At 44.9% G+C, this 14979-nt stretch overlaps 3 protein-coding genes across 6 annotated transcripts; 2 read left to right on the top strand and 1 right to left on the bottom strand.

Moving 5' to 3' along the window:
- Positions 1–1630: 1630 nt before the first annotated feature.
- On the bottom strand, positions 1631–7688 carry LOC117139642 (glutamic acid-rich protein). The gene is made up of 8 exons (XM_033302102.1): positions 7512–7688; positions 6919–7259; positions 5938–5985; positions 4561–4991; positions 3385–4066; positions 2998–3321; positions 2203–2855; positions 1631–2143 (listed from the first exon to the last, which is right to left on the bottom strand). Exons 2-8 carry the CDS (start codon positions 7216–7218, stop codon positions 1822–1824), a joined length of 2760 nt encoding a protein of 919 aa, XP_033157993.1. The 5' UTR covers positions 7219–7259; positions 7512–7688; the 3' UTR covers positions 1631–1821.
- A 339-nt stretch (positions 7689–8027) lies between these two features.
- On the top strand, positions 8028–12157 carry LOC117140347 (85/88 kDa calcium-independent phospholipase A2). 2 transcript variants are annotated; one of them, XM_033303196.1, is made up of 8 exons: positions 8028–8149; positions 8493–8630; positions 8791–9086; positions 9145–9444; positions 9499–10316; positions 10372–11012; positions 11072–11407; positions 11470–12157. In XM_033303196.1, exons 2-8 carry the CDS (start codon positions 8591–8593, stop codon positions 11700–11702), a joined length of 2664 nt encoding a protein of 887 aa, XP_033159087.1. In that variant the 5' UTR covers positions 8028–8149; positions 8493–8590; the 3' UTR covers positions 11703–12157. The 2 variants fall into 2 exon arrangements, with proteins under 2 accessions (XP_033159087.1, XP_033159088.1); XM_033303197.1 differs by lacking the exon at positions 8493–8630.
- Positions 12158–12535: 378 nt separating this feature from the next.
- Positions 12536–14828, top strand: LOC117141004 (ankyrin repeat domain-containing protein 54). Of its 3 annotated transcripts, none has more exons than XM_033304257.1 (3): positions 12536–12628; positions 12691–14069; positions 14312–14828. In XM_033304257.1, exon 2 carries the CDS (start codon positions 12918–12920, stop codon positions 13992–13994), a length of 1077 nt encoding a protein of 358 aa, XP_033160148.1. In that variant the 5' UTR covers positions 12536–12628; positions 12691–12917; the 3' UTR covers positions 13995–14069; positions 14312–14828. The 3 variants fall into 3 exon arrangements, with proteins under 3 accessions (XP_033160148.1, XP_033160150.1, XP_033160149.1); XM_033304259.1 differs by having other exon boundaries at positions 12552–12628; positions 12671–14069; XM_033304258.1 differs by lacking the exon at positions 12536–12628 and having other exon boundaries at positions 12659–14069.
- Positions 14829–14979: the final 151 nt, after the last annotated feature.

Below are 14979 nucleotides of genomic sequence, written 5' to 3'. Positions count from 1 at the left end.
TAAAATTGTTCACTCTGTACTGACACCGTTGAAATTTCTTAATAGAAGCGCCGAAACAGCAACAAAAAATAACAAAAAAAGAAAAAATCGTAACTAAAAAGCAGCACCATGGAGTTGGAATCGCAAATTAAATGTTAATAGTAATACCCGGGCCACAATGGAATGGCGGCGCTTGGGACAAAAACCGGATTTGTGGCAGCCACGGACAGAACAATGTGCGCATAAATCTAGCGTCAAAACATGAATGCAATTTAAGCCAGCTGAATGAGCGATTGCCGAGGTATTAGCCCTCATCTCCGCGAACGGGGGAACAAAACCCCAAAAACCTGCTGGCGCAGTGATCAATTCAAAACTTGACATTGTCTGACGGAGCAGCCCGACTCAAAAGTAAGTGAAGAAAGGAAGCTGGAACGGATCGTATCGTATCGCATCGGATTAAATCGGATGGGATCGTCGGAAGGTGAGAAGGCCTACCGATGATATTAGCCGGCGAACACGCATATCAAGTGACAGATTGCATAACAGTCGAATACGAAGAGCCATCTCCATCCACATCCCGATCCCCATCTTATGTGGCGTGTGGTGAAAGTTAATTTGGCAGAAATATGTAGAAAAATTATGAAATGTATTTTCCTTTCGGTTGCCACCGCCGCACCACCGGCATTGTCTTGTGGCAAGTGGCAAGTATCAAGCGGAAACGGCAAACAGCGCCTCGTGCAGCCACTTGTGCCGCCCAATAGGTTAATCTATACATTTCGAATGGAGGCAGGAAGAGCTGACAGCAGAACGCCAAGTGATACAAGTCGATAAACGCGGTTATTCCCTACCATCTTAATTTTGAATAATTAAGTATCAATAATTAAGTAAGCCACATTCGCTTCAAAACTCAAATTGAGGAGAGCAGCGATTTAAGCACCTATAAACATTACCTATAGAAAAAGAAACAGTGAATAAAGATAGTGTGATCATTTAAACTATATAGTTAGTATACCTAACATTTAACCATCTTAATTTTGAATAATTAAGTATCAATAATTAAGTAAACCACATTCGCTTCAAAACTCAAATTAAGGAGAGCAGCGATTTAAGCACCTATAAACATTACCTATAGAAAAAGAAACAGTGAATAAAGATAGTGTGATCATTTAAACTTGATAGTTAGTATACCTAACATTTAACTCGTATCAAATAAATACACTCCAATGTTATTAGTCTATAAAACATTGTCTTTAAAGAAACATTTAACTGACTCTTATCTAATATTTTAATACAAATATACTAGTTAGTGAAAGTACAAACTGGATCTAAATACTTTGTTTGCTCGAATGGTTTTCTTATCCCCAGCCTTATGATGCATGTCTGTGCCATTTAATCTCATTTAGCGCTGTTTCTTGTTTATGTATATCTCGGCTGACAATTACATGTGGGCACCTTGAAGGGGCCAACAAATTGGCGACCAACAGGCATTTCTCTGGCATTGTTTGTGTTGGCCAGGTGGCCGGTTTGGAGCCTTGGCCATTTTAGAAAGGCCCAACTGGAAGCGCACGGAATGGCACAGCGAAAGGTACAAGAAAGGTACTCTTCAACTCCAGCGCGCCACCAGCATATAGAGACAACACACGGGTACAGGTTGGTTTATTTAGGTCTGGACATTTATTAAGCACGCTGGGCTAGATGGCCAGATGACGAAGCAGCTCTGGCTGGGCATAATCTAGTGCACGTTGTTTGAGCACATTATAATTTAGTTATATATTTGAAATATGTTTGTAGCAACCCAATCACTGGGTTTGGTTATTGCTATTACTATTATATTACTGTCGCTCACTTGGAGTCGGCGGCTGCCGCATTGCTGGCGGACTTGGTGGCAGCTTTAATGGCGGCCGCCGAAGTGCGCTTCACGCTGACCAAGACATTGCGCTTCGTGGAAGCCGGACCAGGTTTGGCGGCTTTTGCAGTCGGTTTGGGCGTTGCCTTCTTTTCCGGCTGCTTGGCAGCAGCGGTGGTCTTGGCCGTTGGTGTGGCTGGAGCGGCGGCAGCAGGCTTTTTCTCCGGCGACTTGGCCACCGGCGCGTTTTCTTTTGCAGATCCCTCATAGGCATCGCCGTTCGCTTCCTCTTCGGCGTCTTTCGCCTTGTTTTTCTCGCTGCAAGTGAATACGTATTACACAACATGCTCATGATTACTACATCGTCGTTCACATACCTTTCAATGTCAATGTTAAGCACAGACTCGTCCTCTTCATCCTCCTCATCTTCTTTCTGTCCTAATGGCTCTACTTCTGCCAGGAGGTCACCCAGATCCTTGTCCACCTCCTCCCACATCTTTTTATCATGGGTCTCATCACCCTCTTCTAATTCTGCATCACCCTCATCATCGTACTCGTCGTCATCCTCGTTTAACTTGCCATCGAAGTCCTCATCGCCATCGGCGTCATCATCACCGGCCTTTTTGTCATCATCGTGATCGTCCTCATCACCCTCCTCCGTCTTGTTCTTCTTCTCGGTTTCCTCCTTGTTGCGCAGGAAAGCCTTCACATGGGAGTGCTGCATGCAATGCTTTTTGGTGTAGTCCTCTAGCGAGACATCATCAGCCTTGCCGGAATAGTGATTGCACAGCTCGCAGTAGAAAGCCTCTATGACCTTGATATAGTCCGGTCCAATCAGAGCGCGTTTGCGAGTCTCCTCATCCTCGCTTTTCAGAGCGGCCTCCGCCTCGGTGACCATGGCATCTACATCGGCGTCGATCATGTCCACATCGATCTCGCCCACCGAGTCTACAGTGTGGAATTTATTCAAATCTATCTCGCGCTCATCCACGCTATCATCCGATCCGGATTCATCGTTGCGGGCCTTGTTCTGCAAGCATACATACAAATATTAATTATTTAGAGCTTTCTTTCAAGATTAGATAGATTAGATTTTATAAAAAAGGAAATTAACAATCTGGGAAAGTCCAGCCCTGTAAATGAGTTTATATCCCTTAATGACTCTGACTCACCCTAATGTGATCCAGGGAGCAGCGGTGGTTCTCGTAGAGCATGGCATTCTTAAAGGCCAGGTGGCAGGAGCCGCAATAGGGCATTAAGAACTTCTTAATGGTCTTGTGGTGCTCGGAGGCCTGATGAAGATTCTTAGGCTGGCGGTAGGCCAAGCGGCACAGACGACAATAGCGCGACTCGTGCTCCTCCTTGCTATTCTCCTCGATCTCGCGCTGTGTGGTGCGCTGGCTAGCACGCATACGCTGCAGGTCAGCTCGCTGGTTTAGGGCCACCTGACGCATGGAGTTCTTGTGGGAGCGCGAGTTCAGATGGTAGTTGTACTCCTGCGAATCAATGAGGAAACGGTGTTAATTGAATAGCTCAGGACTCCTATAAGAGAAACACACCTTAAATGTAACACACTTGATGCGGCAATGGACGCAAATGAGTTTGATGAAGCTGCGCTTGCGGTTGTTGTGGTCCTCATCCCGATGACGGGAGCTACGTCGCTCTTTGCTACGATCATCGCCCGATGATTCCTTGTCTTTGTCCTTACGAGACGTGCGCTCTTTCTTGGTGGACGATGACTTCTTGGACTTGGAGTCCTTCGCGTCGTCTTTGTCCTTCTTCTTACCTGACTTCTCGCCCGATGACTTGGCCTTTTCGTCCGATTTGTCACCATCGCCGTCCTCACCGACGCCCTTCACCTTGACATCCTCGTCATCGGAGGCGTCATCGGCCTTGGCGCTCTTGGGATCGGACTCATTTAGGTCCTTGTCATCATCGTCATCGCCATCACCGTGCCCATCATCATCATCGTCGTCATCATCGTTACCTTCGGCATCACTCTTGTCCTCGTTGTTGGCCGACTTGTTGCGTTTTTTACCAGGCGATGTCTTCTTGCTCTTCTCGTCCTTCTCATCATCGTCTTCTTCATCGTCATCGTCGTCGTCGGATTCATCGCCTCCATCGGCGTCCTTGTCCTTGCCTTTCTTCTTCTTGCTTTTCTCAGCATCTCCGCCGTCCTTGTCCTCTTTACCGCTGGAATCGTCGCTGGAATTCCCGCCCTGGCGTTGTCGTCGCAACGAGCTACATTTGAGTGGAATGAATTCGAATGTGAAGTCATGTCAGGGTGGCAGGATGGATTTGTTTTGTTTGGTGGAAGGCAAGTTCAAAATTTTGTGTTTTTTTTTTAAGTACATAAGAACAAGCTGGGTAGTAAACTAACAAAATACGTTCTTGTCAAGAAGTGTCGGGTGTCTTTTTTATCGGTACATTTCAATTCGTTCTACTTAGTTACACAAATATATACTTATGGTATTTGATCTACGAAGATGGGAGTTTCTCTGGAGGCCGCTTGGATAATCTTACACCAAGTGCTCTCCTCCCTCCTCCTTTTCGCATTCAGATTTTAGATGCCTCACTGAATCTCACAGTTTGTTCACATTATTATCTCAATCTTACAGATTGCATTCATAGTTCTTTGCATCCTCAATTGGTGCACAATAGCGTAACTCTGATTTTTGTATATTCATTTGGATTTTGATTTAATTTGATTTTTTTTGGATATTTGGTCTATTTACCTTTTCAGCTGCTGAATCTTGAGCAGGCGAGCCCGGTCTTTCTGCTGTGCATAGAGCAGCTGGCGGCGCATGGTGCGCAGGTCATTCGACTCGTTGACCCTGGTGCGCACAACGCGCATTCCTCCCACCCGCATCCCGGTGCGCATCATGCCGCCCCTCATCGACATTGTGCCGCGGGGTCGGGATATATAGTTGGTGCCGGCCACGCTACGCATCATCCGCTTCGGCGGACCCATCGATCCGTCCCGCTGGTGCCGGCTGCCGCTGGTGGAATCATCGCGTGGGCGGTAGGAGCTCGAGCTCCCGCCGTTATTTCCACCACCGCCGGTGCTGCTCCGCTGATGATAGTTCGATGACGAGGAGCCAATGTTCTGCGACGAGGACGAGGGTCGATCGCTGCGATCATTCGACGAGGACGTGCGACGGTAATCCTATTGACGATTGATGAGTAGGAAGGTGTGTAGGAGCTTTGTTTTGGTTGATTTGGTATTGATTTTTGTATCAAATATCAAATATAGGTGGTAGATATAAAACATATTTAAACTTCTTGACTGAAAATAATTGCTATATAGCTACAGACTGATATTGATTCTGATTCTGATCGGATTGGTTGTGGGTTATATAGTTCACAATTGCCTGTTATTATTATTATTATTATTATTTCCTGCAGCGTGTTTTTTGTGTGTGGTAGCATGATGGAGAAAACCTTTACGCTTATAGCTTAGCTACACAGATTTGAATCGATATTATTATTATAATTCGTATACACACTGATAGATTTCTATTTGCTCTGCTCGGATTGCTAACCGACCATTGATATTCGATATTCGGTATGGGGAAAAATTTGACAGCTGATGGTACGGTACAAGGCATACAAGATATACAAGAGTTTACAGATCAAAATCGCTTCAATCGCTTCAACAGCTCTCTAAAGAAGTTTTTGCTCTCTCATAGTATATACGTGGATCAGTGCGGGTCGGTTCAGATCGACTCGGATTGGATCATATTGATCGATCGATCGATTGGTCGCTGGCAAAATCATTATCAATATGGTGCCGCGCCGCTGCCGATGCTATGGACAATATACAGATTTATATAGATTTATATGGTATATGGTCAGAGGTTCGGTGCTCCAAAGTGCTTGTCTGGCAACTTTGAGTCCGCGCGCTGTTTGCTCATTTGGGACATGTTATGCTTTAACGCTCGATAGGCTCAACTCAGTCCCGCGTTTAAGCTTCACAAACAGTGCTATAAATATTTGGAAAGTCATTAACATTACACAGTACATGGCGATTGGCTTAATGCATAATTAATATGTCGACCTTTGGGTATAGCATGCTTTGAATAGCATTTAAAATGGGGCAAAGTATAACTTACGTCTTGACGCGGGCGTTTGCGATCAATGCTGCGGTCGCGAGATGAGTCCTAGAAACACAAAACATAAAAATAGATTGCATTATGAATACACATATATATATATATATATAGATGGATTTGGGTAATACATCATTCATTTACTACAAGAGCGACAGACTTATTATTAATATATGTAATTCATGTAATTCCTACAAATGTGATGAGAATAATGGGTGATGTTGATTTCTCATTGATCAAAAAGGTAAAAGATAAAAAAACAAAAATAAAGACTGCCAAATATACTCAAGCGTATTTGGCACTGGGAAATTATAAATTTACCTCAACTGTATATTTCAAATACTATATTCATTCTTATCTATTTTTTTCCACAGAAATAAGTGTGCCGTTTATAAGTACGCACCTGTTTGTAGAATATATACTTTTAAGGTTGAATCTAATATATATTGAATAGTTTTTCATTTTGTTTTGCATGTGGAAAAGACGTCAATTCGCGTTAATCTCTCTTTCTGTCAGATGTATAATTAGGAAAGATAAGTAGTCATCCAAAGAGCGTATAGAAGTTTACTAGCTTGACCGAAATGCCGGTTATTATCAATTACAAAAGTTGATTGTAAAAGGTTCTTATCTCTGATTTTTCGCATGCATTGGTAATTCGTCTTATTTACTCATAGTTCCAAAAATCTTTCCAAATCCAAACATTACCTACAGTTTCTTATCTCCTTAGAGAGATAATAAGAGGCTGAATGATCAGCATTGCAAAAAAATATGTATAAATATGTGTTATAAGCGGGATTCCTCTATTTTCAGGCACACAATGTAGAAAAGCCAAAGTCAAGGTGGTCTAACTATTATAATTTCAATTTCTGTCCTGTCATTCTAATCCAAATTGAATTTAATTAGGATGCAGACCAAATCTGAAGCTATCGTAGTAATTACTGACTATTAGTTACTTATAGGTTAGTGCAAGGTGCTCCAACTTACATAGCTGCGCTTGTGGCTCGAGGAGCTGGACTCGTAGCGCCCGCTGCTCGAGTTGTGGTGGGTGAACTTGTCCCGACTCCGGTTGTCGTAGTGGCTGTTGCCTCCTGTTCCTCCGCCACTGTTGTTGTGGTTGTTGTAGCGATTGTTGTTGTTATGATAGTTATTCTCGTAGCGGCCATTATTGGGTCGGTAATTGCCCTGGGTGCGAGTATTAACGTAGTTGCTGGAATTGCGATTATTGTAGTAGCCACCGCGAGTGGTGCCCCCACCACGTGGAATGAATCCGCCGCGTCCACGCATCTCTAATTCCAATTTCTTCCTGTTTGCAGCACAAGGAAATACTGTAAAATTTCGTTGAAAAGATTACAAAATTCGATCCGCATGGCAGACTATATATGTATGTGCAAATGTCCGCAAAATATACATAAAGACAGACTGAACGTTCAGCGCAGCACCCCCTTCAGTTTTTTTTTTTTCATGGACTATCTTTGCGCCGCCGGTGGCGTCGCTCGCTTTAAGGAAAAAAAAAATCGATTTTCTGCCGGCCCGAGAATTTTTTGCGATTTTACTGCATGTTGATCTACGCCACTTACCTCTGTTCTAACACTATTCACTAATGGGCACAATTGAGCGCTGCTTTTATGTCTGTTTATCAGTTTTAACTGAATGCTTAACTTCTGATTTTCACCTTTTCTATCACCGACTTTTTTCGCTTGGAACAATTTTTTGTCTAGCAATGGCGAACGAAGTGAAGTGTGACCGTGCTCTGTGGAATCAGTGCTGAAAATCGAATGTTAAGACTTGGGTATATCGATTGCGTATCAGCGAGTGAAAAATGTGGCAATGCTACTTAGCTGAACCGTTATAAGGAAATAAAGAAACTTTTGCCTTTTGCCTTCTTTAAATATTTTCGAAAACTATATCAATTCCATTGAGCTTCTTAGACAACATTTCCTTAATGAAATCAAATTTGTATTATAATTGTCTTTCCTAGCAATAATGGGTATGCCAACAATATTTCGAAATCCCTTACTAGAGTGGTTTTGAACTCGACTAGAAAGTAACGAAATATCGCTTGGTGCAGTACCATCACTGATAAACGGTGACATCGCTAATAAAGCTGCAAAAAATACAGCTCAGTTGTTATTTTACATAGCAGAAATTGTAAAGTGTTTTATACTGGAATTGTCCTATAAGGAAACCTGAAATCAGAGCAGGAAAATGTTCAATGGTTAGCTAATACTGTTGCCAATCAAAAAAATCGAAAAATGTGTGCGGTCATATGGAGTTTGGAAAATTACGCATCCATTTTCCACTCCATATTTTTAGTTACGGACCCACAGAACAATAACCATTTTATGACTGTTACCATTGATTACGTCGGTCAGAAACGGGAAGCGGGAAGGCACGGAAAAATGGGGCAGCATTACTGCAATGTAGAGCTATCGGATGATCTGTTCCCTTCCCATTGGCCAAAGATGTGTACTATTGATTTCTTGGCAGCCCATCGAACCACTCGCTCATCCTCACCCACACCCGTGTAACTAACATACTGGCCATTGTTTTTCTGTCAGGTTCACCGCGTCCACATTAGCCAGCTCATCCGATCCGATTGGCCCAGTTCAAAGTACACATTCAGCATCTGCAGCAGCAAATTCCACACCCTTGAGTCATGGCGTGGATGGCGTTAGGAGCACTAGCCTCCGGTTTCGGTATTCACCCCCCTTTCAATCATTACCGCTCTTCCTCCTCCTCTTCATGTTCATGTTGTGTCGCCGTTTAGTAGACTAGTTGAGAATGTGTTAAAGTGTCTTATGACCAACGCATTCGCCTTATCTAATGACATTGCCTTTCTATATTGCACGACTACAGTTCTACAGCGCCTGCTGGGTGTCGATCAGCCGGCCAATAAGGTCTTAGAGATCAAGAGCGAAGCGCTGGGGACACTTCAAGTTCTGGCCCGCGATGACGCCATGGTCCTCTTTGCACCGCCCTTTAACAGCAGCAATGAAAAGCGAGCCGTCTATGAGATCATTTTGCAGCGACCCACCTCGGATTCCAATACCACATCCTTCAGTCTGTACCGGTCGCCGGTGCAGCAGGAAGCCGAGGAACGCTTCAATGCCTTTCTGCAAAGGCTGCCCGTCTTCGTCAGCATTGTCAAAGAGGTTCGAGAAAGGACTACAAAGCAATGCGAAGCGATGCATTTAACTCTATATTTTTCAGTACTACAATGTAAATGGGCTGCAGAAAGCTTGCGATGCCTTGGCGGATAATCCCTCCTGGACACTGTCACATTTGATTGCCTACTTCAATCTGGTGGACTACATCAGCAATCCCAAGATGCTACAGTGCGTGGACCAAGCAGATGCCGCCTCCCTAATGTCGCCCTTCCAGTTGGCCATCAAACAGGGCCACATGGAGATGGTGAAGGCTCTGCTACCGCTGAGCAAGCTGGAGCACTTGGATATAAATAGCAATTCGGTGTTTCACTACGCCGCCAGCACCACCAAAGAGATCATCAATGTAAGCCAGCATTCCATGTATAGTTCAAACACATTTCAAACTTTATTTTCCCAGCTTATCACTGATAAAAGCACGGTAAATCTGAATCATCTCAACTCCGATGGGTACACACCCCTTCATGTCGCCTGCCTCGCCGACAAGCCAGAGAATGTGAAGGCACTGCTGCTGGCTGGAGCCAATGTCAATCTCAATGCCAAGGACATCCGCAAAGTGTACAAGACATCCGCACCGACCACGGTTTCCTCGTTTCTGCGCACCAATGTTAGCAAGCTGTACACTCAGGACATGAAATATGGCGGCACTCCTCTGCACTGGTGTTCCTCCCGTGAAACCTTGCATGCGCTCATCATGGAGGGTTGTAATGTCAACGCCACGAACTTCGATGGACGGACAGCACTACACGTGATGGTGGCCAGGAATCGGTTCGAGTGCGTTGTCACTCTACTGGCCCACGATGCGGAGATCGATGTGCTGGACAAAGACGGAAATGCAGCTTTACACATTGCCATTGAGAAGAAACTAGTGCCGATCGTCCAATGTCTCGTGGTCTTTGGGTGTGACATCAATCTGAAGAACAAGGATGACAAGACGCCACGTCACATGGTTGGCAATGATGCTAGTGGCAATAAGGATGATGAAATCCTGTACATTCTGCACTCTGTGGGGGCCAAGCGCTGCAAGGATACTGGCTCAAAGTGCCCGCCTGGTTGCAATGCCAAAGGTAGCTACAACGGCATTCCGCCAGAGGCACCGGAATCCGTGGAGCAGCGCGAGCATATAGAGAACATGCTGGCCACCACCAGTAGACAAATGATGGGTGGTTTTCTGAACGCAGCGGCCAATGGAATACTGGAGAAGCAACAGCCGGCACAGTATGTAAATCAACTAATCGTGAACTAAAATTAAAATAGTCTTTTCTTATTCCAGAAAACCAGTCGTGGTCGATACTGAGAAAGAATTAAAAGGCCAAAGTATAATGGATGCCCTGCTTGGCATGTTTACAACCAAAGTGAATGCGGACGAGATGAAGAAGGAAAACTCATCGGATAGTTTGGGCAGTGGCTCGCAAAAATCCGCTGTGTCCAGTCCGGAGCAGCTGCCTTCACCCACCTCGCCCATCGCCGCCGAAATAGGGGATAAACCCTACGGACGCGGACGCCTGCTCTGCCTGGATGGTGGTGGCATTCGTGGTCTGGTCCTGGTACAGATGCTACTCGAAATAGAAAAGCTTTCGCGCACTCCTATTATCCATATGTTCGACTGGATTGCCGGCACCAGTACTGGGGGAATACTCGCTTTGGCGCTGGGTTGCGGCAAAACGATGCGGCAGTGCATGGGCCTCTATTTGCGCATGAAGGAGCAGTGTTTTGTGGGCTCACGGCCTTATAACAGCGAGTTTTTTGAGTCTATTTTGAAGGACAATTTGGGCGAGTTTAACGTGATGACGGATATTAAGCACCCGAAGATCATGGTCACTGGTGTGATGGCGGATCGCAAGCCGGTCGATCTACATCTATTCCGCAACTATACGAGCGCCAGTGACATTTTGGGCATTGTGACTCCCATTAGTAAGTGAGATATCAAAAAATTATCGAGATAGTTCACCAATTTTATTTTATTCTTTTAGACAACCGAAGAATTCCTCCTCCTCAGCCATCGGAACAATTGGTATGGCGTGCTGCTCGGGCTACTGGAGCTGCGCCCTCATATTTCCGCGCATTTGGTCGCTTTCTGGACGGCGGCTTGATTGCCAACAACCCGACGCTGGACGCCATGACCGAGATTCACGAGTACAATATGGCCTTGCGTAACGCTGGACGCGAATCAGAGGCCATACCTGTATCCGTGGTGATGTCGCTGGGCACGGGTCATATACCGGTGACTGAACTAAAGGACATTGATGTCTTCCGACCGGAGAGCATCTGGGATACGGCCAAACTGGCCTACGGAATCTCCACCATTGGTAAGGCACCTTATCCATATACTTTGTGTGTGCTTTTTAAATCAAATTCATATGCTTGCTAGGCAATCTGCTGGTGGACCAGGCAACCTGCTCCGATGGAAGAGTGGTGGACAGAGCTCGCGCCTGGTGCAGCACCATTGGCATACCCTACTTCAGGTTCAATCCGCAGCTGAGCGAGGACATCGCCATGGACGAAAAGGACGACCAAAAACTAGTCAACATGCTGTGGCACACTAAGGCGTATATGCACGCCAATCGGAATAAGATAATCGAGATGATCAATTTCCTAAAATAGCGTGCAAGACGGATTTAGACCGCATTTGCTGTAGAGATCTCTCTTTCGAGGGATCCTTTCGAATCATGTCCGTGTATTTTAGACTCGTTTAACCCTCTTCGTTTTTATTAAGCACCTTTTCTGCGGTCTAAATCAGCTCACTCGCTGGGACTTCCACTCTCAATAACACCGAAATCCTCCCACCACCTGGCTACAAAACAGAATCTGTGTGATTATCCTTAATTTTTTCAATTCCGAGGCTTTATCTCCAGGATTAGCAAACGAAATACGCTTTGTATATTGTGTTATTGGACTTACGAGGGTACCATATCATCACATTAATTTCGAAAAACTTTTATTTTATGTATTATAATCGGCCTTGTATTTTATTGTACGTAACCCTCCAATTGAATCGTTTAATTGATAAAAACATTCCGTGCCGCTTTGTTAGAAAATGTAGTATGTCGAGCACGAATTTTGAATAAAACTTTTTAAGTGTTTAAACCTGTTTTTAATTAATTCCCATTAAGATAGTTGTAGTACTGGTCCAGAAGCTAACATACATTAAATTATAGATCTTAAGATTGTAGGTTATAAGATTAACTGGTTTAACTAATGGGGATAGTTGTTGAATACTAAATTCAACTTAATGGCAGAGAGCTGATAACATTTATATATTTTTTTAATTGAAAATAATACTACAATACTGGATGTTAAAAATTTGATAATTGAATTTTAAAATATTTTTATATACATTTTTTGATGTTTAAATATTTAGCCTACCAGGGCTGGCTAATAGCGATAGTGTCCTCGCCAGAAGTTTCATCCTTCCAATCGATAGCTAGCACACTAGACATATGTATCGATAGGCCAAAACAAATACAAACAATACAGACGAGCCAAGAATTTTTGCTCTTCGCCCCAACTCATAAAAATCCGAAAACCAAGTGAGTCAAAGTGTTTTAAAACGAGGACTACGGACGTAATAGATGAAGATAAACAATTGCAGATCAAGATAAATACGCTCAGCGACCGCAGGGTCACACCAATAACGGGTGGTCAGAGTGACCAAAGTGGGCAGGAAAAGAAGCAAAAATAAACAAACAATACAGACAGGAAAATAAGCAGCGCGTGCCTGTGAAGAGTTTTTTCGCCGTAGGCCCAAACACTGAAACCAGGAACACAGACGCACTGCATCACAGGCAACGGGGCACACAATCCGATTGCGACCAAGCTATGGCTGCGGCCACCAACAACGATTCCTCCGGCGTGGAGTCGGCCAAGGAGGAGGTGGAGATGTCGATGCCGCCATCGCCCATGTCGATGGCCATGGTACTGGCCAAATCGACACCGATGCCCATGCCCACCAGCGCCTCCAAGGGGATCATGATAACGCCGCCGCCGCCGGCAATGCCGCCCACGCCCACATCGTCGCCCAACACGCACGGCGAGTGGCCCCACATGAACATCAACCTCAACCTGAACATAAGTTCTAACCCCAGCACGAATGCATCATTCCAGCTGAGCAGAGATCGGGGCGAGCACTTTGCCCTGCCGCATCTGCCGCCCCTGCCGCTGAATCCAAATGCCTCCAATGCCGAGTATCTGCCCAGCCTGATTCATCCAAGCACCCTGCCCTCGGGCAGCAAAAGCTTTAAGATGCGGCCGCGAATGCAGCGTCTAAAGCACACCTACAGCTACAGCAACATAATCGTCCAGTCAAATGGCCGCAAACTGCGCACCGCCGCCTCCACCTGCAACATCGAGCTGCTCAACCGCATCCTTGAGGGTGGGGCCAATCCAAATGCCGCCGACGAGTACAATCGTAGTCCCCTGCATCTGGCCGCCTGTCGTGGCTACATACCCATTGTCCAGCAGCTACTAAAGTACGGAGCCAACCCAAATGTAGTCGACTCGCTGGGGAATACCCCACTCCATCTGGCTGTGATCTCGGCCAGCTCCAATAACTTCAACGTTGTGGTGGGTGTGCTGCTCCAGGGCGGCGCCAGTGTCCACATGTACGACCGCAGCAACAAGTCACCGCTGGAGCTCGCCGAGGCCAAGCTAAGACTGCTGCGCAATCGTTACGATCACCCCACGCCGGAGACGGCCAAGATCCTCGAGGACATGTGCATGCTGACCACGCTCATCTTGCGCTACATGGTGAAGCAGCAACGCGAGCTGGAGGATCTCTCTGCGCTGGAGAAGCGACTGCAGAACCTGAGCACCAGCGACGACCAAGAGCAGGTCGTATCCCAGACCGCCGATGAGCTGCTCGCCAGCGTTGAGCGCCTATCAATCAACAACAAGTAAATGGGACGTAAACTGGACGCCAGGGTAACCCGACCGCAGGCTGGCCCAAATTGCGTTCGATGAGTTGAGAAAAAAGTAAGTATGAGAACCCAATTTAATACAAATAATGAAATTCCAAGTTGTGGTTTCAAAAACGTTATCTATAAAGCATGTGACGTCGTATTTGCCATTCCGCAAAGCATTTGTGATCTTAGTCACTCGAAAGATTAGGAGCAATAATAATAACTACCTCAATTATATGGCATATGGTTCAGAATATAGTCTTAAATATTTTTTCAGAGTCCTGATGCTAATCAATTGCTCTCTTTTCGTTGCAGTTTGTTTATCGTTTCCTAATTTGGCTGCCGTTGAGCTGGAGTTGGCATCGTGACAAGCAGCTAGAGGAGAATGAGATCCTGCGCCCGATCCTAATCCCACAAAGCTGACAAATGCGACCAACGCTCTCAAACACACAAGCACACACATACACACCCACACACACAAAAGAAAACACACATTGTTTTATGCGATCTTTTTATTAAGTATTTCATTTAAGGCTTATTGTTTACGCAAACAATCAACAAACATGATTACATTTTAAGCTTTACGTTTAGCGCGCCAAAAACAAAAAGAAATCAAGTTATGTAATAATGATGCAATCGCAACTCAAGAGGACACCTAACAATTTGCTACATTACATTTAACTAAATGACTACATTACTTGGAAATCGTTAAGTGTCTATTGTATACTATAACAAAAAAACCATATGCGTGTAAACACTCTCTGAACAATAAACGAAAAACCAAACGGCCATTTGACTTAATCCGCAGATCAAGCCGAAATCTGTAACTAAATAACTGAGAGGACTTCTGAGTAAATCTGGTTTGTGGTGAGAAACTGACAATCAAATATTTTAGAAAGACGTTTGGAAAACACTTTTGTCTTTTCGGAAAATCAAACTTAAAACGTTTCTACTTAGATGCAACTATAAACTTAATTTTAATA

The sequence above is a fragment of the Drosophila mauritiana genome, chromosome 3L (genome assembly GCF_004382145.1).
Source record: "Drosophila mauritiana strain mau12 chromosome 3L, ASM438214v1, whole genome shotgun sequence".
Taxonomy (NCBI): Eukaryota; Metazoa; Arthropoda; class Insecta; order Diptera; family Drosophilidae; genus Drosophila; species Drosophila mauritiana.
Note: the sequence above shows the minus strand (reverse complement) of the source record. Positions and strands in the feature narration are given on the sequence as shown.